This window comes from Dendrobates tinctorius, unplaced genomic scaffold (assembly GCF_039654945.1).
Source record: "Dendrobates tinctorius isolate UK_male_01 unplaced genomic scaffold, ASM3965494v1 ptg000133l, whole genome shotgun sequence".
Classification (NCBI taxonomy): domain Eukaryota; kingdom Metazoa; phylum Chordata; class Amphibia; order Anura; family Dendrobatidae; genus Dendrobates; species Dendrobates tinctorius.
Window position 1 is genome coordinate 47,242,310 of NW_027361801.1, and position 27,374 is coordinate 47,269,683.

The following is a 27,374-nucleotide window of genomic DNA, read 5'->3' on the forward strand; positions in this document are numbered from 1 at the left end:
GAAGGATATCGTGGCTCCGTTTGGAACAGGAAACCAAAACTGAGGAGGAAAGGCGGACCGCCCCTTTTATCTTTCCTGTAGGGTTTCCTGTTCCAAATGGGGCGGATCCGATACCTCCAGTGGGTGCTGTCGTGGCGAAGGGTAAAAAATGGAGTTCAGCCAGTCCCAACCAGGGCTGGCTGAACACGAACACCAAGTAAACCAGACAAAATCTCATGGAACAAAAGCAGAGCAAAAACTTAGCTTTAGTAGACAGGACTAAACTGGAGGCTAGAGCCCAGAACAGAGAGGATCACCAGCAACCCAGCAGGGCGTCGGCGGCCTTATATCCACTCAGATTCCGGATGTCCAATCACACTCCACCTGTTCAGATGGCAGGTTTTTCCCATCCAAAGCAATTTCACTACCTCCTTTCACCAGCAGAGGGAGTTCATCGGACATCAAAGGTGAAGGAGAAAATGAGCTCATAACAGGAAACTGTCCCCGGGGGACAGTATTCAGCGACGCACCCTTGTGACAGACAGGAGAGCTAGGGGAGGGACCAGTATAAAGGGGCGGGGAATTCCCCAGACCGGGACAGAGAGAATAGAGCGTGGGAGCGACTGCCAACCAGAGTGACTGACCAGCGCCAGGAAGGACACCGACTGAGGACTCCAGGGGGACGGTATCCAGCAAAACTTCCCAGACTTGCTGCCTCTCCACAGCCTGCAGCCGCTGTTATCTCCCCTTTGCCCGCAGCTGCCGCTTGCCCTGCGCTCGGATCCACAGCCCGTGCCCAGTCACCGCGACCAGCACCGTGCCGTCGGCAGCCGCCACTGTCTGGATCCGGGCTGCATCAGGAGCCTCTCCTGACGGCAGACTCCCCGTCGCAGCTGTTAGCTGTGCAGGTGGCCTGTCACTCGCCACCGTACACCCCTGCCACCTGCCAGGCTCCGAGGACTGCGGCCTACTTGTCCCAGGACTCCGCCGGGGCCCGTGGGGTTCCAAAGGCCTCAGTGCGCCAGCAAGCGCGAAGACTCCAACAGCGCCTCAACAACTGGGCCCAGCAACTCTTCCGTCGAAAGGCCAGCAGCCAGAACGGCGAGGGACGTCGGGACAGCTAAGTAGACTCTAGACTTAAGGACCCATAGTCGGCCACACCGCGGCCCTGTAGTGACCGGCCGTTGCCGGGAGTAGTCGTGTTCTACATTACCGTGTTTGCTTGTTTAGAGCCCCTGCGTGGGCAACCTGTGTTACCCCTGTTTCGGTGATCAGGCCGTGACTGAGGGAAGTCCCCTCAAGTCCCATAAACGAATCTTTAAAAGCACCGTAGTTGTCTCGTGACTCGACGCTGCATCCTGCGTACCTGCTAACACCACATAACCAGGACCTGTGCTTCCGAGAACAAAGGCAGTCTATGCACACAGAACAATACATTACTGATCATTCTCTGCACATTATACAAAGTGACTAAACAGGCTATGAAATGACCGTCGATCAGCAAATATTGCCAATCACTATGTGAAACGCACCCTTGGGGCTCATTTACACGTTTATCAGAGGTCCATTAATGGCCTGTTTGAACAAGCCGATTGCACTACTAATGCGCACAGATTAGTGATGAGCGAACGTGCTCAGATAAGGCGTCATCTGAACATGCTCGTGTGCTAACCAAGTGTCTTCTGCGTGCTCGAATAATATGTTCTAGTCCCCGTGGCTGAAATGTCTCACGGCTGTTTAACAGCGGCAACACATGGAGAGATTGCCTAACAGCCGTGAGCCTTGCAGCCACGGGGAATCAAACATATTTTTCAAGCATGTCAGTCATTTGGTTAGCACACGAGCATGTTCAGATAACACCTTATCCCAGCACGTTTGCTCTTCACTAGCCTTCTCAGCAGCACAGGTCCTGGTCACACAGAATGATGTGCTGCCGAGAATGAGAGTTTCCCTTGTTCATTGTGTGATTGTGGGTCTGCTAACATTAGCCGATTAGGAAACGAGCGTTCCTGGGAACACTTGTCCCCATTAAGGCTCATTCAGACGTCTGTGCTAATCAGTCCAGGACTGAACCCCCAATGCATGGACTGGCTGTGGTTCTCCCTCCCCAAGTTGAGCGTCAAAGAACTACACGAAGCAGTCACGCTTGGGTCGGAAGAGCCTCATCCACTCTGCCCATGATCGGACCAATTAGCATGGATGTCTCAATGAGTCCTTAATCATGCAGTGTAAATGCATCCTGCCACATGAAGATAAGTTTTTATGCAATGTTATTTTTAATTTCAAAATGTTAACTGAAATTTTTATAATTCAAAAAAAAAAAAAAAAAAAAAAAAAAAAAAAAATAGACTGTAAAACATTCCCTCACAGGGGAATTTTAACTTGTCATGACACACAGATAATCTATGAGGGAAAGACAAGACAATTACAACAAGAGGGTAACACAATAGGGAACAGAAGCATTGAATCCAGTGTATATTATAACCAGTGGTGTAACTACAAAGTTATGGGCCCCGATGCAAACTTTCAAATGGGGCCCCCCCATGCCAAATTACACGCGCGGCTCCGTCCAAAATTGTACACAGCTCTGCTACATCCACCCTGTAAACCCCACACAGAAACTTGACCTCATCCAGCGCCATGACAACCAGCACAGCAGAGTCCTGCATACAGAGAATCCTGATAATGTGACCCCTGACTCCTCCCCTCCTGTGACCTCATCACAGGTCCTGTGCGCATAGAAAAGAACAGCCTAGGTCGTCATTGCAGGCTGTGGAGGGCGAGAATGGGGGCTCAGTGCAGGAAGAATAGACTCCCGGCCGGGACGCGGGGGTCAAGAACGGGACAGTTGGAAGATATCTTGGTCTGACCTGCCGGGCCCCTGACTTCCCCCGGGCCCGGTCGCAGTGACGACTGCTGAGACCGTGGTAGTTACGCCCCTTATAACATCATTAGTATCCTTTTAATAGACCATTGTCACTGATTATTCCAGTTCCATCTCTTCTGTATTACTGTCCAAGAGCAAATACACAGTAATTATGTACTGCATTTCCAGGTCCGGATCTCAACTCCCCACCCCTACTTTTTTATCTAATTAACAAGTTTGAAAAAACAGAATAGTTAAACTTTATTTATGCAGCATGGCAAAAAAGGGAATAAATCATGGCTGGGATTTTTCAAAGCAAAAAATAATTTCTATCATTATTTGGGTAATATTTATAGAGCTTATATCTTATATAAATTATAAAGGCCAGCAGTATAATGTGAGGATCCACATAGGTGAGGGAAAACAAATATCAGAAAAAAAAAAAAAATAGACATGTTATAGGGTGTTGCTCAAAACACATTTTAAGGCCTCGTCTCACATAACGAGATCGTTAGCGAGATCGATGTTGCGTCAAAAAATGCCAGTGTGAAAGTAGCCTAAGTGCCGTGCGGCGCTTAAAAACCCGATATGTACCTTGGGTACCAGCTCCCTGCACCAGCGCGCTGGTATCTAATGTACACAGCGAGTTTCTAAGCGACGTGCGTCGCTTGTTACCCGCGTGTCGCTGTCCTGATCTCTGCTGAGATCTGCCTGTTTGGCAGCTCACCAGCGATCATGTAGCAACACACCAGCGATCCTGACAAGTTCATATAGTTGTCGGGATTGCTGGTGAGTCGCTATGTGTGATGGGGCCCTAAGGGCCCCGTCACATATAGCGATCTCGCTAGCGAGATCGCTAATGAGTCACAAGTTGTGTGACACAACAGCGATCTCACAGCGAGATCGCTGTGTGTGACAGCGATCAGCGACCGACCCCCCTGCAAGAAAGCTCTGGACATTTTTTCGTCGCTGATCTCCCGCTGGCCAGCACGCATCGCTGCGTTTGACAGGCGGGAGACCAGCTGTTAACTAACGTACACATCGGGTATCCAAGGGACGCGCATCCCTTGGATACCCAATGTGTACGCTAGTTACCAGCGAGTTACAGGTGCCGCCGCCTCACGCTGGGGACCAGGAGCCCGCGGAGTGTGTACCTTAAGTTTGCCGCCGCACGCTGGGGTCCAGGAGGCAGCAGGACGCCGCCAGGAGAGGCCGGGGATGCAGGCGCGCCCTCTGCTGGTGGAGGACTGGAACAGCAGGCACACTTGTCCGCTGCTCCCGGGCTCGCTCCTCACCTCGGCGTCTGCGTGCTGATCGCTGGTGAAGCTGTCTGTGTTACAGCTCACCAGCGATCATATAGCAACTTACCAGCGATCCTGACACATTGATATAGTCGCTGTGATCGCTGGTAAGTCGCTATGTGTGACTCCAGCTTTAGTCACAAAATGCACCAATTTCCCACCAAGACTACTTTTTTTTTTTTTTTTTTTTTTTTTTTTTACAAACCACCCCGCTCTACAGAAAACATGTTAGCTCAACTTGAACAAAGGTCTTATTGTTCTATAAATGGGTCACTTGCATACAAAGGCTGCAAACATTAGGAACAAAAAGACCAGTAATTTGGGTGATGTCTCAATGTTTGGTAGTGTAAAGAAAAAAAAAAAAAAAACTACCAACTTGATTTCTTTTTCACACTTTGTGCATTTAATACTTTCCTCAGTTTCAAATAATTTGCATTTCATGTTTATTTATTATCATGTAAACATGATAAAATCTATAGCTAATATCCAATTAGAAATTTTAAATAAATGAAGTAATACTAACATCTGGTTATTAACCCATAACAGTCCTTGAGTTCATTTTTGTTCTTTTTGAAGCCTCCCATACACAATAGATCAGGGGCGGACATACCGCATGTGCAGCCGATGAACCCAGGCCCAGAGGCTTCGGGTGGCCCCTGCAGGGTGGCTGATTATGAGGGCAATCTGGCCTGTTTATCCAGCCCCAAGGCTCTGGGTGGCCCCTGGCCAGATTGCCCTCATGTGCAGCGGGTAGGGAGATATCCCTGCAGCTCCGGTGCCTATAAGAGTGAGTGTGTGTAGAGATGAGTGGTGATGTGTGTGCAGAGAGGTGAATGATGTTGTGTGTGTGTCAGTGGAGGACAGTGAGTGGGGATAGGAAAGGGAGGAAGGAAGATTTATAATGGATTTAGGAACAGGGGGAGGTTGAGGAAGACGTTATTATTGCTTATTAGGTTTAACACAGTCCCTTAGTATATAATGTACTCACTTATGTGTAGCACAGTCCCTTAGTATATAGTGGAATCGCTTATTATGTATAGCGCCAGCCCTCCGTATATAGTGTAGTCACTTATGTCTGATACAGTCCCTTAGTATATAGTGTACTTATGTTTAACACCATCCTTTCGTTACATAGATCCTTGTTTGTTTTGTATAACACGGTCCCTTATTACATACCATCCTCTCGTTATAAATGGTGCCGTCCCTTATTGTATAGCTTCCTCTGCTGTTATGTACAGTGCTGTCTCTTACATAGTGTATTCTTGTTGTTATTCACAGCGCCCTCTTTTATTACATAGTCTACTCTCTTGTTAGATATAAAATGACTGTTGATGGCGGAGCCGGTGACCAGATTACCAGTCCATTATCTTCTCCATTAGAAAAGAAGCTTTCTCCATGCTCCATCAGCCATCATTGCATTATTCTGTATCTCTAACAAGAGGACGGTATGCAATAAAAAAACAAACAAAAAAAAAACCACAAAAAAAAACAGGGCTCTATATATATTCCAATATATAAGGGATGGTGCTGTACATAGCAAGAGAGGGCACCGTATAAGGGACGGCAATATACATAATAAAGGAGACTATGCAATAGTGTGTGAATATATATATTTTATGTGCATGCATGTTTATTTCAGTGTGGAGAATGATAATCTGTTGACAACTTTCCTGAACCTTTGGTTTCCCCAACAACTGCCATGGTGCAATGTCAGGCTGCCTCCGTACACAACATATAGTCAGCAAATCAAGATTTGTTGTTATTTCAGATATCAAATAAAGATAACGACTTTACTTAAGATGCCCTTGCTCCTTGAATGTCGGCCAGAAGTCAGATTGTACACGGTCATTTCTCATAGGCTCCCTCCAGATCTATGTATGCTTAATTAAGGCAAGCATGAATATATTCTGCATGGGGAGAGCAGAATACACATCTGTCAAGACTCTGCTGGTGGCAACTTATATACTGGGAGAAGAGATGGAATGGGGCATTTCAAAATTTAACACCCCTAATACTCACCATCATCATCATGTTACCCATAGGATAGTCAGCCATTCTTATTATAATGTATCTGGGGGCCTTTACGGTCAATGTGCTTTACTACATATTCAAAAGGTTAGACCTTAGTAAGTTAGTAATCAGACATTTATCACATTGATACGTGGCCTTAACCCCACTATAGGGCCAGCTCAAACACATTTCTGAATTTTATACGACTATGCCAAACATGTTTGTCCTTTTTTGCACTATGCCCTGGGACTTTTACAGTTCCATTTATGGAGAGTGTAGAAACAAGCCATCTTACACCTTCAATAGGCAGTGTTCACACATTCAGTATTTTGTCAGTATTTGTAAGCCAAAACCAGGTGTGGGAGAAAAATACAGAAGTAGTGACAGATTTCTAATATACCTTACCTCCTATTGTTCCTCTCCTGGTTTGGGCTTAAAAATACTAAGGTAAAATTCTGAACGTGGCCTAAAGAGTTTAATGGGCAAGTTTTATCCATGACTTGGATCAAAATGGACACAGACATGTGAATAGCCTTGTAGGCTATAATTGGTACATGTTCTACTTCTGAGAAATACAGGAGGAGCTCGTAAGTGAAAAACGGGTGAACGTGACCAAAGAGAGTGTCAGGAGGTACTTTCCTGTATACTAATCTAGACTGTATATAGTCACAAAAGCACATCAAGTATACTAGGTCAGATGAGTCTTAACTGGGCATAGACCCAAGTCATGCGACTTGTACAACTACTGGATCCACCAAGCTAAAAAGGGATCCATTTACAACAGAAAGAAAATCTGATGGCCAATTAATGGATCCGTTTTCTTTAAACTTCAATATTAAAAGAACAAAGCCAGCATAAATCAGCTATTTATTAACAGGCTGAAAAGGTGTGTCTAGATCCTTTATAACGGATCTCTAATGGACATGTGAACATACCCCAAGATAGCTGGTGGTTGGATGATGGTTTTGCCGGCAACTAGCCTATTCGACTGTCCCATGCACAGGAGTGTTCCCTCTGCTGAGTGCCCCTGTGCCCTCTATTAGAGAGCCGCACCCAGACATCTCTGGTTATCCCTTGAGAACATAGGGATCAGTGGTTCAAATTTGGACATTTCGGATATTTAACAGACAAATCATTTCTTGAAGGCACCCGTACACATTAGACTGATGGCTTAACCCATCAATATCGGCGGGTTCGGCCAACAATAGTCTAATTTGTATGGAGGCTTTAAGACTGGGGCCACATCATGACTTCATACTGCCAAAGATGGACTCTCTGTTAGCTCCCAAGCATGCTCAGATAACACCTTAACAGATCACGTTTGCTTATCACTATTAGAGACACATTGTTAAAACAGATTCTGGACTCCTTGTAAATGACTTTTCTAAGGCCACGGTTACACTATCAGTATTTGGTCAGCTTTTTACCTCAGTATTTGTAAGTCAAAACCAGGAGTGGAAAATTCAGAGGGGGAAAAAAAAAAAAAAAAAAAAAAAAAAAATTCTAATTGAAACCTGGGAACCACATCTGCACTTTTTACTCAACCCTGGTTTTGACTTGGAAATACTGGATGGAGAAAAGTTAAACTTAAAACAACACACCAAATACTCAACTTGTGCAGAGGTCCTAATAATCAAGCCAGTGGAGAGCAGTGGTTAGCCCACCCACCAATTCCAAGAACTAGTCCCAGAATGTGAATTGCGTGGACAGATTGGATGACATGTTATGTAAGAAATATACAGCAACACCACTAGAACACAAAGTCTAGAAGAACACATTAAATTGTGCGGTTTAGGAACTATAACTGAAGCTCCTTACATAGCGTCCATAACAATTATATATTGTAAATGTTCTTATACTTACCAGGATGAGACATTTCAAAGACCCCAGTTTCATCTCCTTCATTGTTGTATATGACCACCGCTTTGGCTCCAGCCTCCGCCGCAGCTTTGATCTTATCACTAAACGTACACCCTCCGCGTTGAATAAGAGCGATCCAAGAATCCTTAAAGTTCCCTGGGACACTGAAGTTCAGATGTGGTGGACACAATGAACTAGATGCCAAGTTGTGGTTGTGCTTACTCCTTGGTAGGACAACCAGTCCACTTGCTCTGTCCACTGGCGAGTCATGGCCATAGATCCCAATCTCGTCCTCTTCCCAGACGGTCTTATTTTCCATCACATATGAGACGTTCACGTTGGCTGTCCATAGGACATCAGACGTAGCGCTTTGTATTGCTAAAACACAGAGCAGCAGAAAGCTGTACCAGAGATGATGCCAAGAAGAGGTGACTCTTCTTGATATGAGCCTCATCTTGCTTTAAAAAAAGATCCAGACAGGCCAGCAGCTTAAACAATACTAGAACGTATGCCCTGGATACCAGAAGGGTTGCCTGTTTTCTTTGCACTGAGCTCTATCTACCTGTTTTACCTGCTTCCAGGTGCAGCGCAGATCCTCCCATATAGGTTGGGCTACTACTTAACCCTTGCTGGCTCCAGCTTGTCAGCAGTAATACTACATACTTTCTGTTATCAAGGTGTATGATTCCCTAATCACCATAGGGTTGTACATAAATGAATGGGAATTATATTACTTCATCAAATTAACCCTTCTCACACTGAAGTTAGCGTAACATTGGTGTTTAGGTAGTTAACTTGCTTGTGAAATGGAAAATGCTGATTTTTAAAGACAGGGACCCGGATGCAAGAAAGAGTGCAATGGAAACAAAGAGGTGAAAAGCAGATATTGATATAGGCAAATACAGGGTAGGATTGGTTGTAAGTGGAGACTGAAGGACTAAAAGAAAACATTAGTACCGGAAAAAATAGGAGGTGTAGTAATGATTGTAAGAAAATAATAGGATGTGATGTTAACAGGGTAGACACCACAAGGCGCTGAGCTCAGTGATTGGCTGCAGCGTTCTCGTTCATGACCTTAGCCTATGTGCACTGAATGATCTCTTAGGGCGCATCCAGATGGCTGTATAAATTGAACCGAGATTGGACTATGATGCTCAGACTGGACACGGACCTCCTGAACCCGAGTGTGGCAGCTGCATGGAAATCTATGGAGCTGTCACGCTCAGGTGGGGAGAGCTGCAGCCAGTACGAGCATTACGGTCCGATTTATACGGCCGTCTGACTGCACCCAAACATATTGTTCAGTGCAGATCTGAGGTGTGGCCTCCCTGTTTAATATTAAACAACCGCCGATCGGCAAAAAAAGGAACTGATTGACGATTGTTTAGTGCCGCTGGGCAGTTTCAGTATATGGACCAAAAAATTAGAGACAGTATTAGTAAATCTGACAGGTAATAGCTCACTATGCAGCATGGTGGCTCAGTGATTAGCACTGTTGCTCTGCAGTGTTGGGATCCTGGGTTTGAATCCCATCAAAGGACAACATCTGCAAGGGGTTTGTGTGTTTTCATGAGTTTCCTCCCACACCCCAAGTATATACTGATAGGGAAGTTAGATTGTGAACCACAATGGGAATGAAGATGTTTGTAAAAGTGTTGTGGAAATTAATGGTGATATAATTAAGTAAATGAGGGGTAACACACTGAAAAACCCTCTCAAAACTGAGTGTGAACATATCCTTAGGGTATGTGCACATGGAGTGTTTAAGGTGCCAAAGCTAGCAGTCTAGTTGTCATCTCTGAAGCAGCATCTTTTTTTTTTTCCATAATTTAAAATATAATTAGTAAGCTGATTCCTATGAGCCTGAAGCAGGTAAAAGAAGCAGCAAAAGACTGAGCATGTGCATGGCACTGTCGTTTCTAGATTGCTGTGCACTATTTTCCATTCTTTTGAGGAGGGTTTGCAGCTGTTTTCAGGCAGAATCCTCCTGCAAAAGATGTCCTATGTACATGTGGCTGTTTCTGTATCCTCCATGTACTCAATTTTCTGCTTGTTATTAAAAGTTTTCAATAGAAGACTCAGGATGCCACCTGCATTGCAAGATGACAGTGTAACTCTACATTCACACACTGTCAGTATTTGGTCAGTATTTTACCCCAGTATCTGTAATCCAAAACCAGGAGTGGGTGATAAATCCAGAAGTGGTGACAGGTTTCTATTATACTTTCCTCTGATTGTTCCATTCCTGATTTTGGCTTACAAATACTGAGGTAAAATACTGACCAAATACTGAACGTGGCCTAAATCTGACTCTGATTTATGAACCGTGTTTGGTTTCATAACAGGGCTCCGAGGTCTCATTCAGACATCAGTTTTTCACTGACGAGCTCCCTCTGTATTTCTCAGAAGTAGAACAATTGTACCAATTATAGCCTATAGGGATATTCACATGCCTATTTGTACTTTTGATCCAAATCACGGATGAAACTCACCCATTAAACTCTTTAGTCCACGTTCACACGTTGAGTATTTGGTGAGTATTCTACCTCAGTATTTGTAAGCCAAAACCAGGAGTGGAACAGTCAGAGGAAAAGTATAACAGAAACCTGTCATCACTTCTGGATTTTTCACCCACTCCTGGTTTTGGCTTACACATACTGAGGTAAAATACTGAACGTGTGAACGTGTCCTTAGGCCCATAAAAAAAACTCTGCAAGATCGCTAATGTCATCCAAGTTGCATCCTGCTGCTGTCCACTCTTCACTTTTAATTTTGCATATGAGAAAAGGTTTATTCAGACGAGCAAACTATTCGGTCGTGTGCTGTACAATTGGAAGGCACACGGACAATAATATTACTGAGAATGCACTACTCTCTTTCATGTTTCATGTCTATGATATAATCTCACATGTTTAATTGCCATGGTGCTCTGGCCATGATGGAATGGTCAGTTTATCGATGTTGTCCCCGAGAACATTATAGGATATTGGGGAGGGGTTGCAGAGCTTGAACACTTAGGCAGCATTCACATTAATAGTATTTGGTGAGTATTTTACCTCAGTATTTGTAAGTCAAAATCACGTCACCACATCTGTATTTATTACCCACCCCTGGTTTTGTCTTCACACATACTGAGTTAAAATACTGAATGTGTGAATGTGACCTTATGGTTAGACAATTGTAATTAATTATCAAAATTGGTAATGCAAGTCTATGGTTCTGTGAAAAAAATTGGACTGCATTCGGATATGTGGTCTGATCTTCACCGATTTTCTGAATGGAAAAAGTGGAGAAACGTTTTCTTTTTCACTTCATGAGGCATTTGAAAATACGAGAAAAACTGATGACACTTGGACAACACTGATCCAATAATTGGTCCGATTTTCTCATACATGGAACACTCGGATGTGTGCTTGCGCCGACGTCACATAGGTGAAGAGAGTTCATTGGCTGAGAACTCACAGGACCTGTCACATGGCAACGCAAGCAGGAGAACTTCCTCACGCTCGCGGTGCCCTCAGACAGGGAATAGGAATTCACAGGGAGACACTGAGCACACGTTGACGCCTCTCCATTACTAACCTCTGGGCTTGATGTTACCTGACAAAACAAAGGTGGCATCAACTCCCCCACTATTACCCCACTTGCCACCGCTACAGGGCAAGTGGGAATAGCGAGGCTAAGTGCCTGAATTGGTGCATCTTAGAGATGTGCCTTTTCTGGGGCGGCTGAGAGCTGATGATTTAAGCATGGGGAGGGGCCAGTATCCATGGTCCCTTCCTAGGCCTTTGCTGGTTATTACTTATAGGGGGACCCTATGTCATTTTTTTTTAGGGCCCCCCATTTTATTAGCAAGTAAAGGCTAATTATACAGCTGTGAGCTGATATTAATAGCCTGGGAAGCTCCATGGGTATTACCCCCTTCCCATGCTATAAACATTGACCCCCCAGCCATCGACTTTCCCTCTGCTGATTATGAAAATTGCGCGGGAGCCCATGCCATTTTTTTTTTTAAATAATCTTTTAATAATTAAATACATGTACAGTAATTTGTACACACACTGTACTAAATGTATTTGTCACAGACATCTATATCACTACCTATTGTATTTGCATTTACTGTATGTAATCCATCTCTTCTATCCTGTCCTACACTGATTTTACAGAACACGACAGATGAATTGCTGGCTTTTCTTCTATCTATGTATCTATGTAATATAAATACATATATGACTGTGAGCCCTCGCAGGCAGGGTCCCCTCTCCTTATGTACTCGTGTGTCCCTTGTCCCTTGTCTTACACTTGTATATTACTCTTGTATATATTACACTTGTCTATATTTCCCCTTTTCACATGTAAAGTGCCATGGAATAAATGGCGCTATATAAATGCATAATAATAATGATAATAATAATACAGTATATGTGTGTCACTGACATCTACATGTCCATGTATTCTATGTGTATATATCTATTCTATTCTAACCTGTCAGTGTGGTTTTACTGTATGTGGCAAATGAATTGCCGGCTTTTCAAAGGACACCGATGTGTAAAAATTGAACAGCACTCTCATGGTCCAAGTGCTGTGCGATTATTTTCTTGCATCCATTGACTTGCATATGTGAGTCTCATCCGAGATACACAGAAAATTGCAGCATGCTGCAATTTTTTTCTCAGTCCGATTTCAGTTGAGAAAAAAATTGCAGATGAGTTGTAGCCCATTGAATAACATTGGTCAGAGTGCAATCCGATTTTTTTATAGGATTGCACTCGTCTGTGTTTCTAACAAATGAGTATGAGCCCTAATCATTACTAGGGTCTCCTGATGAAGAAGTTAGGCTGTTTTCACACTTGTGTTTGGCTGGCCTGTGTATCGCTGCATACATCCTCCCTTAAGCTCCGCCTACTTCCGCATGCATCCTGCGTACCTACAGTATCTTTAACACTGGGTATGCAGGGACATGTATTGTATGCGGATGCATCCACATGCGGCGTTTTGAAGTGCCCGCCGACCGCAACATGTTGAGTTCCCGTGCGGTCTGCAGGCACGTCAAAACGCCTCATGTGGACGCATCCGCATACAACGCTTGTCTCTGCATACCCAATGTTAAAGATAGGTACGCACGACGATGCAGGACGCTGCCGGAAGCAGGCGGAGCTTAAGGGAGGATGTACGCAGCCATATGCAGACCAGCCAAACGCAAGTGTGAAACCAGCCTTAGTCCAACCTTGAAATGCATTGACGATAAACCACTTTGTTTTTCCTACATCATGTCCTCTGGATCCTTATTGGGAATATATCGTTGGCAGCTCAGTTCACCACTCCTATTCTCCAAACACACGTTAATATGGCAGGTTTTCCAGCCCTGAGGGTGCTGCAGCAACTTTTTCTAGCTTCTATTGTTCAGCTGTGGGTTTCAATAGCCCAAAGGATGAGCAGCTACCTATTCCTTCGCCTGGACTTACCAGATAAGATGCTATTGAGCTTGTTGTCTCCACCTTTTTTTATGCAACATCTTCAAAGGAAATATTATTAAATTAATGAGCAAGTTAGAGGCTTTTACATTTTTGTTATATTATTTTCCTATGGTACAGAATGTCAGTGGAGAGTGGGAAGAAAAAAAGGACAAGGGGTGTAAAAAGAGCAAGACAGGTTAGACCTGACATCTAATTATACATGATAAAAGAGACAATTTACACTCATTATTACCTTATGCGAGAAAAAGTTTCTGTGAACACTCTAGCTAATTCAAGTCAAATAACCTAGAAACTATCTTCACATGTGTTAGAGTTTACCTTGTGTTATTTTTTGTATTTATTATGTGGGGTGAGGATGATTTGGCGCAAGTTTTCTTATGAGCGCATCTTTACGTCAGTATTATATTGCCAATTTCGGCGCTTCTAATAACCCAAACTAATAACATCATAGATCTCTTTCAGGCTTTATTCCCACATGCGTGATATAAAAGGACAACACACGGATGCAGCATGGATGGTATTTTGGCCGGAGTCACACTGGCGAGGAATACGGGTGAGTGAGAGGCGCTAAAAGCACGCATTAGACACGGACAAATGATTTTCTATGGGGTCACTCGCACCAGCCGTATATTTCTCATCCGTATCCTACGCTCCGTGCCAATCGCAGCATGCTGCGATTGTCAGCGTACTACGCCCGTAGTACGCCAATGCAAGTCAATGGGTGCGCAAAAAATACGGATTACACACGGAACACACGTGTGACCTGCGAGCAATACGCAGGTCTTTTGGCTGGTGACAGGAAATGGGCCAATCCATCATCAGGAAGCCTAGACATGCAAATGAGCTCAAAAACCGCTCCAGACATCCAGGAAGTACGCCTCCACAGAGTACAGCAGCAGCATGGCGTCCACATACATTAATGTTGAGATGCTAATTGTGCTGGTGCAGGAGCGTCCCGAAATATGGGACCCACGCGATGAAAATTATGCGAACCGGACAAGAAAGGAGGCGTCATGGAGGCGCATCTGTCGCCAGATGTACCATGACTTTGGTGACAGACCACGTGATGAGCAGCATAAAATTCGTAAGTGCAACCATAAAAACATCATTAACCTTAGCGCGCGCTAAAAAATGAATCTACAATCAGCACCCCCCTTCCTGTGCATGTACTTTTATTAGCCTCATGAGGCCGTTACATTTGGATGTGACACGTGGCTTCACACAGCCATAATTAGGGGTTAGGCCACAAGCTCCTCATCCTCCTAGCCAATAAAATTAGTTTAAGTGTAGCTAATGAGACCCTGTGTATCGGCCCAATTACATATGCCACCATGGGTAGAACGCACACCCCAGAAGGCCCCATGCCTAGACTACTGTTAGAAAATGTGACCTCTCAAATATGTGATTTTGACAATCTTTCCTGTCACATTGCAGTGGAAGATGTGATGAAACGCTGGCGAAGCATCCGGGACCAGTTCCGCCGGGAACGCCAGCAGCGGTCCAGGAGTGGGGATGCTGGACATGTGAAAAGAAAATACATATACTATGACCGGCTGAACTTCCTCGCCCCAATTCTGGAACTGAGACCGTAAGTACATACCTCACACCACATTACACAAATACATTACACAAATACTTTACAGGGACAAAAATATTGATGTATTTTTGCCACTGTTCTATTTCATAACAGAACTCAATCCAACCTTATGGATCGAGGAACGGCCTCAGAGGCAGAGCCCATTATAGATCCTGTAGGGGATGAGGTGGCTGGCCCATCTTCTCCCCCTACAAGAAGGATGGCTGAAGATGAGGCATCACAAGACCACACAATGGCTGGCCTACACACAACACCACCAGGACGGTCAGCTGCTGCCACCTCACCCATCCTGGAAGAGCCGGGCAACTTGAGCAGCAGCCCAACTGCCCAGATCAAGTCCTCCCCACAGACTGCTCTAGCATCACGGCGAACAAGAAGAAGGCGCCAGGTCACTATTCAAGAGAGCAGGACCAATGTGGACACAGGGGTGCTCAATTATTTGTCCAGAGTAACTACAGATGATGGGGAGGAGGCCTATGCACGTAGCCTCACCCTTTATCTCCGTGCCCTTACCCGTGAGGTCCGGCTCCGTATTAGGGGATGTATTCAGATCCTGCTTGATGCAAGCACCCCCCCAATACCCATATGAGGTTTTTGAATTTCTGGAGAGGTGGCAGCTCTCACCATGAAATTTAATGCGCATGAGACCATCCACACAGATGCTTGCTCAAGCAGGGTCTGAACAGCCCCTAATACGTGGGCCAACACCTCAACCCCTTCCTCCCCCTACCCAACCTTCTATTCCGCAGCCCCAAATGTCTTCCTCAAGCCAACCCCTCCAATATGGCCACTTGTACCCACCCAGTGTTGGAGGCTGGTCCCAACCTGGTTGGGGACGATCTGGCTATCTTGGTGGGTATGAGCCACGGGCCTACCAGAGCCAACAAGAAGCCCCTCACCATCATCATTACTCTGGCCAGTATCCCCAACAGTCCCAGGAGGCTGGACAATTCCAGCATCATGGGCAACAGTATGGCCCCACACAGGGCGATGTTGGCCACAATGTCCAGCAGCACCCACAGGCTGTTCTTCCACGTTCCCCTTCCCCAACATATGAGGATTTATGATTCTGATGGGTGGAGATGTCCAGTGAGATGTAACTGGTGCTCCTAATATAAATGAAAAAACAGGTGTTCTCCTTCACCAACATTTAGAACATAATTTAACATTCACATTTTTAAACAATGTTTTCCAAACATATGAAACAATCCATCATGACAGGCAACGCTACCTCACACCTTTCAGACAGATATTACATATGTGTAGAAAAGAGAATATTTAAATGCGCTATACTGTAAAATGAAAGGATGAAAATACACTACTCACTTGCTAACGCCTAGGAAAGGCGTGCTCGCCTTAGTTAAGTAGTCACCTTTTTTGTTAGCAATCTCTAGTAAAAAAATTCTAGGTGACCAGCATTCAGAATATCACGCTCTCTCTATGTCTTAACAAGTGAGTTTTGTATTTTCATCCTTTCCAGTATAGCATGCTTAAATATTGTCTGTTCTACAGACAAGTAATATCTGTGTGAAAGCTGTGAGGTAGCCTTGCCTGTCATGGTGGAATCTTTCTATGATTGGATAACATTATGAGGAAATGTGAGTGTTATCTTGTTGCCTTTATTTTGGTGATGGAGCTCACCTTTTGTTGGCAAATCTAGTTTAATCTAGTCATGCAGCAATGTTGTTATTGCCTAATGTTTGTTGCTGTTTTGTTATGTAATTTTAATTTTACAACAAGTTAAAGAAGGCACAAAGGGTCATTTTGCCCATTGCCAAATTTGTCTTATGGCAATATTATGTTTGCCTTTAAGCAAAACAAAAAAAAAAGGCAAAACTAAAAATTTGTCTACTCTAGTTAACGTCTCTGTGTGATTTTTCACAATCCCTCACAACATACTAACAGACACCAACCAATGCAATGAAACACTCATAGAATCATAAAGGCTTGAGTAATATATATTTAGACACACTTAAAGAAACAAATTATAACATAGACACAGCATGCTCTTGCCAAGAAGTTGCCCCCTCAGGTGAGATAAAGTAATTAGTGAAAATATCACGCACTTTTAGGCCAGAGAGTGGTCTACGTTGATGGTTCATAGGTGGTCTCATCCTGCGCACATTGTCTGGCCTACGCACAACACCATCAGAGGAGGAACAATCATGTATCCTGGTGAAGTTATGCAGAACAACACAGGCTTTCACAACTTCATTCACATTTTGCTCACTCAACTGAATGGCAGACTGGAGTACCCGCCATTTGGCACAAAGAATCCCAAAGGAACACTCCACCAGTCGCCTAGCACGTGATAGGCGCAAGATAAAAATTCTGCGCCTGTGGTAAAGGTTGCACCGGGGATATGGCCTCATGACATTGCGCGATAACTGAAAGGCCTCATCTGCCACAAGGACATAAGGGACTGATTGTTCGGGGGAGCCTGGTAGCTGGCGTGGTGGTGGTAGATCCAACTGGTTGGTGCGTAGCCGCCGAGCCATTATGGAAGTATTGAAGACTCTAGAGTCTCCCGTCCTTCCATAGGCCCCAATGTCAACAATTATAAACTTGTATTGAGGGTCTACCAGAGCCAACAATACAACAGAAAAGTATTGTTTATAATTGAAGAATTGGGAGCCTGAGTTCGGCGGCTTACGCACCCTGATATGTTTGCCATCCAGGGCCCCAATACAATTTGGAAACTGGCAGTCCTCCTCAAAGTCCCTTGATATCCTTAACCAGTCTTCCATCCTGGGCTCGGGCATGACCACTTGATGGAGTCTTGTCCAGATTTGTGCACATGTAGACCTCACTATGCCTGAAATGGTTGACTTTCCAATGAGAAACTCATGGTGGAGGGCGGCATAAGACAGGCCAGTCGACAGGAATCTGTAGAACAACAGAAATTGTAAAGTTTAGAATGGCTAAAGTAAAAAAAAATCAGTTACATGCCGACCAAACTTGGTAGGAAATGAGAGAGAAGAACACACATATTTGGTGGCACAATGACTAAGTGATATGCAGGATATATTAGATGTAACATTCTGCTGTGTCAGGTGAAACATATTTGGAGTAAGATGAGGGCATTAAACTTTGTCCAAGAAGGCCAAAAAACATAATTTAGCACACACATCCTGAACATAGAGAATGTGGTTGTGTAGTACATACCGTATTGTGAGTAGAAGTCGCTCCTCTGCAGATATGGCTTTGCGTATCCTTGTGTCCTGAAAGGTTATCCCAGGGCGCACTGTCTCCAAGAGTCGATCAAATGTGGAAATGCTCATGCGACAGTACTGGTAAAATTTATCCGGATGCTCCCGCAGAGAAGAATAGAGGCGGTGAAAATGTGAGTCGTTGCCTCAAAAGTGGATGGACCCACATGCGTCTCCTCCTCCGCGGATCCACTATAACAGGATATGGTTGCCCAAAGCGCCGTGACAAAAGCCAGGTAAAGAGAACCTGCTCAGTTGTATTGAATCGCAGACCCTCTGCCATGCTGCACAAAGAACACCAACACACCTTGTGAAAGCAAGGTAACAAATGTACAGAATGTAGGCATCCACCTGTTTCTGAGTGTCTAAATAGGGTGCAGGCTAATGATTTAAATTGTTTGCAGGCCTCAAAACCGTTAAATGTCCATTTTGCAAGGCTGCGAGAAAATCTCGCCATACGGATTGCATACGGATGCCACACGGATTACATACGGATGCAGACATGCGCAAAATACGCGACCTCACCTTGCTTACGGATGACCTACGGAGTGTTAGGAATCTGGGTCATTCTATGCATATGCAGCAACCCAGATTCTCACATTTGTCTCCAGAGGCTAAGTCCTTTTTCCCTGCTACTGAGCATGCTCACGGGACGAGCTCTCACTGGAGTTCAGGAGTCAGGTGCTCAGGTCCTGCTCCTGATTTAATTGGTTATGCTCGGGGCTCTGCAGATTTCCGGCAGGTCCCATACGCTATAAAAAGTGCGCATGGCCGCTATGCCATGCGCTAGTATTTTCTATACTTGCTGCTGTGTGTTTGGTGATGGATGCTTGGTCTGGTGGATGACTTATTATGAAACCCCTTCCCTCTGATATTACGTTTGTGTGAGTGATTGGGTCAGCCAGTATTGCGCTAGCGCCAGCGCGCTCAAGCATCCTCTATTGCAGCAGCCTGTGTCCTGCATTGCGCCTGCTAACTTGTGCCTGCAGTCGTTTTGGCGTCCGCAGTTGCGACGCCGTGCACACGTCCAGTCATGGTAAGTCCTCTCGGCTGTAGTGACGTCTTCAACTACTCCGATCTTTGGCTACCGTACGTGTGCCGCTGAGTGTCTGTGAATTTAATACAGACCCAGCGTTTTGTATTTGTGTTCACGTGTGCAGCTCTGTGAGTCTTTTAACAGAGCTTGCTTTTGTGCATCAGGTGCAGTCCTTCCCTGTGCACATTACCGTCCTTGTGCTCTGCCTATTTAGCAGCGGTTATTACACCTGCCGCACGGTGGACCCCGGGCGGCGAACACGCTTTATTTATATTTTTTTACGCGTGTTCCGCCGCCGTAACACGGAGCACTATTTAGTGGTCATTTATCCGTATTACGCAAGTAAACTACGGACCGTATTTTGCGCAGGTTAGTGTGACTCCGGCCTTAGACTTAAGGAAAAAGATTTGCAGAACTCTGATTCGGCATTCACATTGGTAATTTGTGGCAGCAGGATCAGGGCAGTGAGGACTTCCTTAGCCAGTATTCGAATGTTGGCATGCTGACCAGCTCTTATGATTAATAGGCTCTTGTGACATAATGATGTCATGGGGTATCATGCTGTTCTGGGGGGGTTTGTTAATCATAAGATGCGCCCAGGACTTCAGGATTCAAAGTTGGTACTGCCTGGTCTTGCTGCCATGGAGCACCAACATGGACGCCGGATAAGGGTCCTGCAATTCTCTTTTTGCTCAAATCTAATGGCGGTTTGTTTTTTCATTAATCCATTTGATAGGGCATTGTAGCACTGGGGTCCTGGATTGAAATCCCACCAAGGACAACATCTGCAAGGAGTTTGTATGTTCTCCTCGTGTTTGCATGGATTTCTTCTGGGTTCTCTGGTTTCCTCCCACATTCCAAAGATATACTGATAGGGAATCAAGATTGTGAGCCCCAATAGGGACAGTGCCGATAATGTATGTAAAGTGCTGGGGAATTAATGGTGCTTTATAAATGAGTAAAATAAATAAAAAATAAAAACACCAAAATTCGCAAAATTTTTGCCCAACTTTGCAAAGCGCAAAAATTGACCACCTTTTCAAAGCAATTTTGCCCGAATTCTGGCACAATCACTTTAATGAATTAGGGCCATAGACTGTACATATGAATTGAGCCTTCTACTCATATTAAACAAGCCTCATTCGGAGGTTTAACCAATCTGAATGTCCACATGATGTATTTTTTCCACCGGCAGGGCTTGGTTTTTTTAACTGCTCTGTATATAAATCACACAATTTTGCAGGGAAACAGCCATGTAATTGTATAAAGAGCAGTTATATAACCCCAGCTGCTGTAGTTTTTGGCTGCCTCATGCCGCAGTACAACTGCTGCGTTTGAACCCACCTTTGGGTCTATGGGACCCATAGAAATCAGCCACTGTACCACATATAAAATGCAATGAAACCAAAATAGTTTCCTTTTTCTTTCAGTGACATTGTAAATGTGGTCTTCACAAACAGGTTCTACCAGTTTTCCTAAAGGGAACCAGTCAGGTTCTCCATTTCCTCCAACCCAGCAGCATTCACTTATTTATGAGTAAATTCCCTGCCTAACCAGCCCTGTATAACATTTTTCTGTACAAATGAGATTTAATAAAAGCATTTATATGTTCCCCATTTACTATGCTAATGAGGGCTTTTACTGGTCGATGAGACATTAGTTGCCCCAGACTAGTCAACCCTTTTCCTCTGTGCTCATGCTAACATAATTTGCATTAGCAGCGTCATCACCGCTCATGCAAATCTTGTGCATGCATGCTGCTTATTCCGGCAGAGTCGCTGCGTCTTTGAAGCCAGGTGTATGCTTCCCAGCCTCAGAGGTGAGCACTGCGCATGATTGGAAGCCATCTTCTAAATTGCAGAGGTGCCGTGACACAGTCAAAATGTGCGGCATGCGTGCGTGAGATTTGCAGGGGCGTGATAACATTGAAAGAGGGCTGACTTGTTTGGGGCAACTAATGCCCCATCAACTAGGCAAAGTCCTCATTGGAATAGGAAAAGGGGACAATATAAATGCTATTTTTAAAACCTCATTTGTACAGAAAAACAATATACAGGGCTGGTTATGCAGGGAATTTACTCATAAATAAGTGACTGATGCTGGGTTGGAGGGCATGGGGGACCTGACAGGTTCCCTTTAAGAAAAAATTTGCACTTGAGAAAGGTTTTCCTTCAGCTGGAGATTGCCTGCCCCCAAATTACTATCAAACAGGATGCATCCTGAGTTGCACAGATTGCAGTAGAACGGGGTGAAATTAACCCATGCACATTAAATAAATGCTGAATTACAATTATATATCATAAATGCCAATGATTGGGGCGAATAGAGAAATGTACCCAGTGCAAAAGCCCTCATACACATTAGACTCACGTCGGCCAACCCCACCGGATATTGATGTTTTCGACTGACTGTCTAATGTAGCTCTGAAAGGGTGAAAAGGGGTTTTGTAAACGATTTCTGCGCTTGCTGACGGTTAGTGAGACAAATATCCCAGGAGGTAAAATCAAAATGGTGGTTTATTCAACGCGTTTCAAATTACAAATGACTTCTTCATCAGGAAAGCCCACAAGTATACAGAGACAGCAAGGGTATCATTCAAATAGGTTAAAGGTTTCAAATGTGAGCGCCAAAACAAGAGCCACATGACAAGGTGTCAAAGTTCGGTCAGGTACCACATGGGATGACACATGACATACATGTGATATGCAGAGGTAAAATTCGTTATAATGCACTAATCTTGTTATTATATAACTTATATAGTGATCTGTTTATTAATAGGATTCACATTTAGAAAAAAATGAAGAAAAACAAAAGATAAAAGGAAGAGTGATAAGTCTGCAAGAGAAAGGAACAAGAGGCGAACTCCTCCTGACAGAAATCCCGAAAAGACTGAATGTCTGGATGGTAGCCCTACCCAGTGAACTACCTGATCAGAGGGAAAAGGAGCTAATAGTGGATTTTGTGTTACTTATTTGTTTCTGTGGTCAAACACTTTGAAAGGATTTATTCAATGAAAAATAAATAAATATATTTTCATGATTCTTAACAGTTTTGAGGGTATGTATTGAAAACCATCTTTCTTTATTTCGTTTACAAAAATATAAATGTATACTAAAACATACTGTATATATGAGAATAATATATTTATTTGTAAAAACTGAGTAGAAAATTAAAGTCTTAGTTACTCACCGGTTAACCGTATTTTTCGGAGTCTATGACAGCACCACCTGAGAGAGGGGATCCGCCCTTCAGGAACAGGAACAACCTACAGATACATAAGGGCGGCACCTCACCCACACATCAGTTGGATTACAGAGCCCAAGAGGACCACCAATGTTAATGACATGATTTATGTACAATACTATTACTACTTGACTATTAACTACTAGTGTACATAAGAGGAAGAAGTGCACACCCAACTCTAAATAAAAGGGAGGGAATCTAAGGGTGCTGTCATGGACTCCGACAAAATACCGTTAACCGGTGAGTAACTAAAGGGCCCTTTACACATAGCAATATCGCTAGCAATATCGCTAAAGTGTCACCGATCTTGTGACGCAGCAGTGATATTGCTAGAGATATCGCTATGTGTGATACTTACTTCCGACCGGCTCCCCCGCTGGCTATCGCTGATCGTGCAAGATCGTCCAGGTCCATTTCTCGTCGGCTGCTTCCTGCTGGGCTTCCAGCTGGCGTCGATGAGCGATGCATGGACACGGGCGGGAGGACATCATCATCGCCGCGTCTGAAAGGTAAGTAACGACCGCTGCTGCGTCGCTGCATCGCTAGTGAGATCGGCGTGTTTGGCAGCTCACTAGCGACAATGTAGTGATGCACCAGCGATCCTGACCGGGTCATATCATGGTCGGGATCGCTGGTGCATCGCTAAATGTAAAGGAGCCTTAAGACTTTATTCGATCGTCCATGACAGCAAAACCTGAGAGAATTACAGAGAGTAATAATTACTTAGGGAGGGACTACAGCCTGCAGGACCCTTACACCAAATGAGAGGTCTGAGGAAGCACCCAAGTCTAGTCTATAATGGTTGTAAAAGGTGCTCGGAGAGGACCAAGTAGTTGCCTTACATATCTGGCCGATTGAGACTCCTGATCTCTCCGCCCACGAGGTTGCCATGACTCTGGTGGAATGCTCTCCTAGCTTGCCAGGAGCCGACCTGCCCTTAGAGGTGTATGCTAATGAAATGGCTTCCCTAATCCACTTAGCTAGTGAGCTTTTTGATGCCCTAAGGCCTTTCCTAGTGCCCTGATAGGAGATAAACAGGGCATTATCTTTCCTCCAGGGCTCTGTAACCACCAGGTATTCGAGGAGGCATCTCCTAACATCCAGGGTATGTAGTTTCCTTTCCTTCTTGTTAGTTGAATTAGGGACAAAAGATGGAAGAACTATTTCCTGTGTCCTATGGAACCTGGAGGTTACCTTCGATATGTATACTGGGTCATGTCTCATTATTAAACTATCATCCTTTATTTAAGTATAAGGGGGAAGCCTAGATAACGCCTGGATGTCGCTTACTCGGCGAGCTGATGTTAGCGCTACCAGGAAGACTACCTTGACTGACAGGGTCTTTATGGAGGCTGCTGCAATAGGCTCGAACGGAGCTTCTGTCATGGCGGTGAGAACTAGGTTCAAATCCCAGGCCATGAACCTCTCTTTCCCTACAGGCCTAGATCTATCTGCTGCTTTAATGAACCTGTTGACCCAGTTATTACCGGCGATGCTGCAGTTAAAAAGGGCCCCTAAGGCAGATACCTGCACCTTAAGGGTACTGGTAGAAAACCCCATGTCCAGGCCTTTTTGGAGGAATTTTAAAATCTAATTAATCGGGGCTGCTTGACCAGCCACCTCGCGCGAGTCCTGAAGGAATCTTTACCAGATTCTCACATAAATCTGGGTTGTAATAGTTTTCCTGCTTTTGAGTAGGGTATTAATTAGGCCTGGAGAGAAACCTCTATCTTTTAGTAGTGTCCATTCAAAATCCACGTGGTCAGATGTAGGCCAGCCACCTGAGGATGGTAAACCGGGCCCTGGGATAGGAGATCCGGGACCTCTGGCAGGACCCACGAATCGGACACTGACATCGTCCTGAGGCATGAGAACCATGCCCTCCTGGGCAGAACGGAGCGATCATTATGACCTGTTATGATTGAGTCACCGTAGGAGGCAGACACAAAAATAGAAGCTACGTCCAGAAAACCAGAGAAGTTGGCAACTATCAGATTGCAGACCCCTGAACCTATCAACACAACTAGCAGTAGCCGTGGGGGGTTCCTACGATGCCCTAGACCCCTCAATCACAGCCGGAGCGCTAAATAGCCTAAAGACAGAAAAGGAAATCTAAACTGCCCCAGAGCAGACCCCAAAGTAAAAGGCAGCCCCCAACATATAATGACGGTGAAGCAAGATGAAAAAACACTCACACAGATAGAAAGATAGACTGAGCAAAGACGGGGCCCAAGCTAACTAAACAGAACAGGAAAGGAAGGTTGCTGTCTGCAATCTGCCAAAACCCTATCAAAGACATAAGCCAACAAGCTGATATGAAAAAGACCCTGAAGCAGCTAGGCTTCAAAAACTAAATCAGCACTCAGGTATTTTCAGAAGACAGAGCTAAAGGAATTCAGCACACCCCAGCAGGGAATGGCAGAAATCCAGAAAAACAAAGCAAAACAAAGTCAAAGCAAGAATGCAAAAAGCCGAGCAGAAAACTTAGCTTTAGAAGAGCAGGAATTCAGACTGGTCTCCAAGGATCCCACAGAGAAATCACCCGCAGGGCAGAAGGGCGTCGGCAGCCTTATATCCAGTCAGTAACTCCACTCAGCCAGTCATCATCATCAGACTCAGGTGTTTTATAATCAGGCTCACTACCTTTCTTTACCAGAAGAGGGAGTTCCTCGGGCCTCAGTAGTGAAGGGGAAAATGAACTCACAACAATGACCCTTGCCTTGTCTTTCTTGACTTTCCTCAGCACGAGGGGTAGAAGGGACAGAGGAGGGAAGGCATATGCTAGTTTGAAGTTCCATTTTACCAGCAGAGCGTCTACCGCCTGAGGGCCCTCCCGGGGATTTAGTGAGCAAAATTGCATCACTTTTTATGTTTTCTCCGGTGGTGAAGAGATCCACCTCTGGTTGCCCCCACTTTTGCACAATCAGGTCGAAGAGGGCGGGTTTTAGGGACCATTCCCCCTGCCTCATGGGATTGCGACTTAGGTGGTCTGCTGCAATGTTTTCTCTCCCTTTTATATGCAGAGCTGTTAAAGACAGAAAATATTGCTCTGCCAGCTGGAACAGACGATCTGCTACGTTTCTCAGGGGTCTGGACCGAGTCCCTCCCTGGTGGTTGATATAAGCCACGGTGACCTGATTGTCGGCGAGTACTCATACATGATGACCCTGTAGATACACAAGGAGCTTTTTAAGCGCCTGCTCCACTGCTGTTAACTCTTTCAGGTTAGAGGACATTTCTACCTGATGATACTCCCATAGGCCCTGGACTAAAATCTACCCATATGAGCCCCCCAACCGGAGGAACTTGTGTCCATGGTGACTATGCGGGTTACCTCATATTCCCATGGAACCCCCTAGATACTGTAGATTATTTTCATCAAGACACCAATTGAGGGATTCTATAGTGTCTAGTGGTTAAGGTTAGCTGGCCCTCTAGGCAACCCCCAAGGATTTTCTGATATGTTAAAACATCGCCCTGCAATTTCCTTGTATGGAACTGGGCCCACTGGACCGCTGGGATGCAGGACGAGAGGGAGCCCAACAGGGACATGGCCTTCCTGAGGGACATGGTGCGGTTATTGGAGGCATTCAAGACCTGTTGTCGTAGGCAAACTAATTTTTCTGGGGGCAGACGGCATTCCTGGATTTGGGAATCTAGGATTAGGCCCAAGAATTGCTGGACTCTCCTGGCTGAAGACGAGATTTTTTGACATTTAGCAGCCACCCTAGCCGCTCCAAGGCAGACATTGCTTCACGTAATTGCTTCAGACAATGATCCGCTGTCTTGCCTACAATGAGGAAGTTATCTAGGTAGGGGACCACTAGGATATCTGATTCACGCAGATGAGCCATGACCTCTGAAATAACCTTGGTGAAAACCCGGGGGGCGACTGCAATACCAAAGGGAAGGGCACCATATTGGAAGTGCTGGACTGACCCATCTAAGTGAACTGCCACCCTCAGGAAATGCTGATGAGCTGCATGAATGGGAGTATGGTAGTAGGCGTCTCTTAAATCTAGCACCACCATAAAGCAGTTTTTAAACAACAATTTTATTGCGAGTTGATGGTTTCCATTTTAAACGGGTGAGTAATGAGAAAATTATTAAGGGATTTAAGGTTAATAATAGTCCTAAAGCACCCGTTCGGTTTATGGACCAGAAACAGAGGGGAGTAGAACCCTCTGCCCCTTTCCGCCTCTGGTACTGGTATCAGAACCTTTTTGTTACATAGGTCCTGAATTTCTATTTCCAGAGCAGTCTGCTCTGATGGAGAAGATCTGAGAGGAGTGATCCTGAACCTGTTTCGGGGAACATGGGAAAATTCTAATCAAAGCCCAGTGGCTATTAAATCCAAGATCCAGTTGCTACTGGAAATTAGGGACCAGGCCATGTAGAAGGCAGATAGTGTACCCCCTACAGGAGCAGTTAGTCATTGGGCCGGTTTCTTGGCCTCCCGGGACACTCCCTCCTGGTGCCCCCCTGCTCCAAACATAATGCCTGTACCTCTCCTTCTTTTGTCCTCCCATCTGCCACGGTCTCTGGACAACCTTCTACGAGGATAACGTCTCCTAGTGAAGGGACGTCTGTAAGAAGGGGTTGGTAGAGAAGGGAATTTCTTCTTATCATCTCCCGCTTTTTCTAACAGCTCGTCTAAAACTGGCCCAAACAAATATTCCCCCTCGCACAGGATGGAGCAGAGATGAGACCTTGCCTAGATGTCTCCCGGCCAACATTTTAGCCATAGAGTCCTTCTTGCGGCATTGGATAGGCCCGCAGCTCTGGCCGCCATCCTT

At 45.0% G+C, this 27,374-nt stretch overlaps 1 protein-coding gene and 1 long non-coding RNA gene across 3 annotated transcripts in view; one reads left to right on the forward strand and one right to left on the reverse strand.

Moving 5' to 3' along the window:
• The window catches only part of LOC141048165 (uncharacterized), a 100,629-nt gene extending 78,281 nt beyond the window's left edge, over positions 1-22,348 (forward strand). The window contains exons 2-3 of the long non-coding RNA XR_012219976.1: positions 13,945-14,046; positions 22,114-22,348. This is a non-coding gene — a long non-coding RNA (uncharacterized lncRNA). The remainder of the gene's footprint in view (positions 1-13,944; positions 14,047-22,113) is intronic.
• The window catches only part of RNF128 (ring finger protein 128), a 349,513-nt gene that overhangs the window by 99,279 nt on the left and 222,860 nt on the right, over positions 1-27,374 (reverse strand). The window contains exon 1 of one of the 2 annotated variants that reach the window (XM_073543623.1): positions 8,020-8,580. The exons of the other annotated variant lie outside the window; for it this stretch is intronic. Within the exon in view, the coding sequence (XP_073399724.1) occupies positions 8,020-8,470 (451 nt within the window). The 5' untranslated portion in view covers positions 8,471-8,580. Of the gene's footprint in view, positions 1-8,019; positions 8,581-27,374 lie in introns of those variants that run through there. 2 annotated transcript variants of the gene reach the window in all.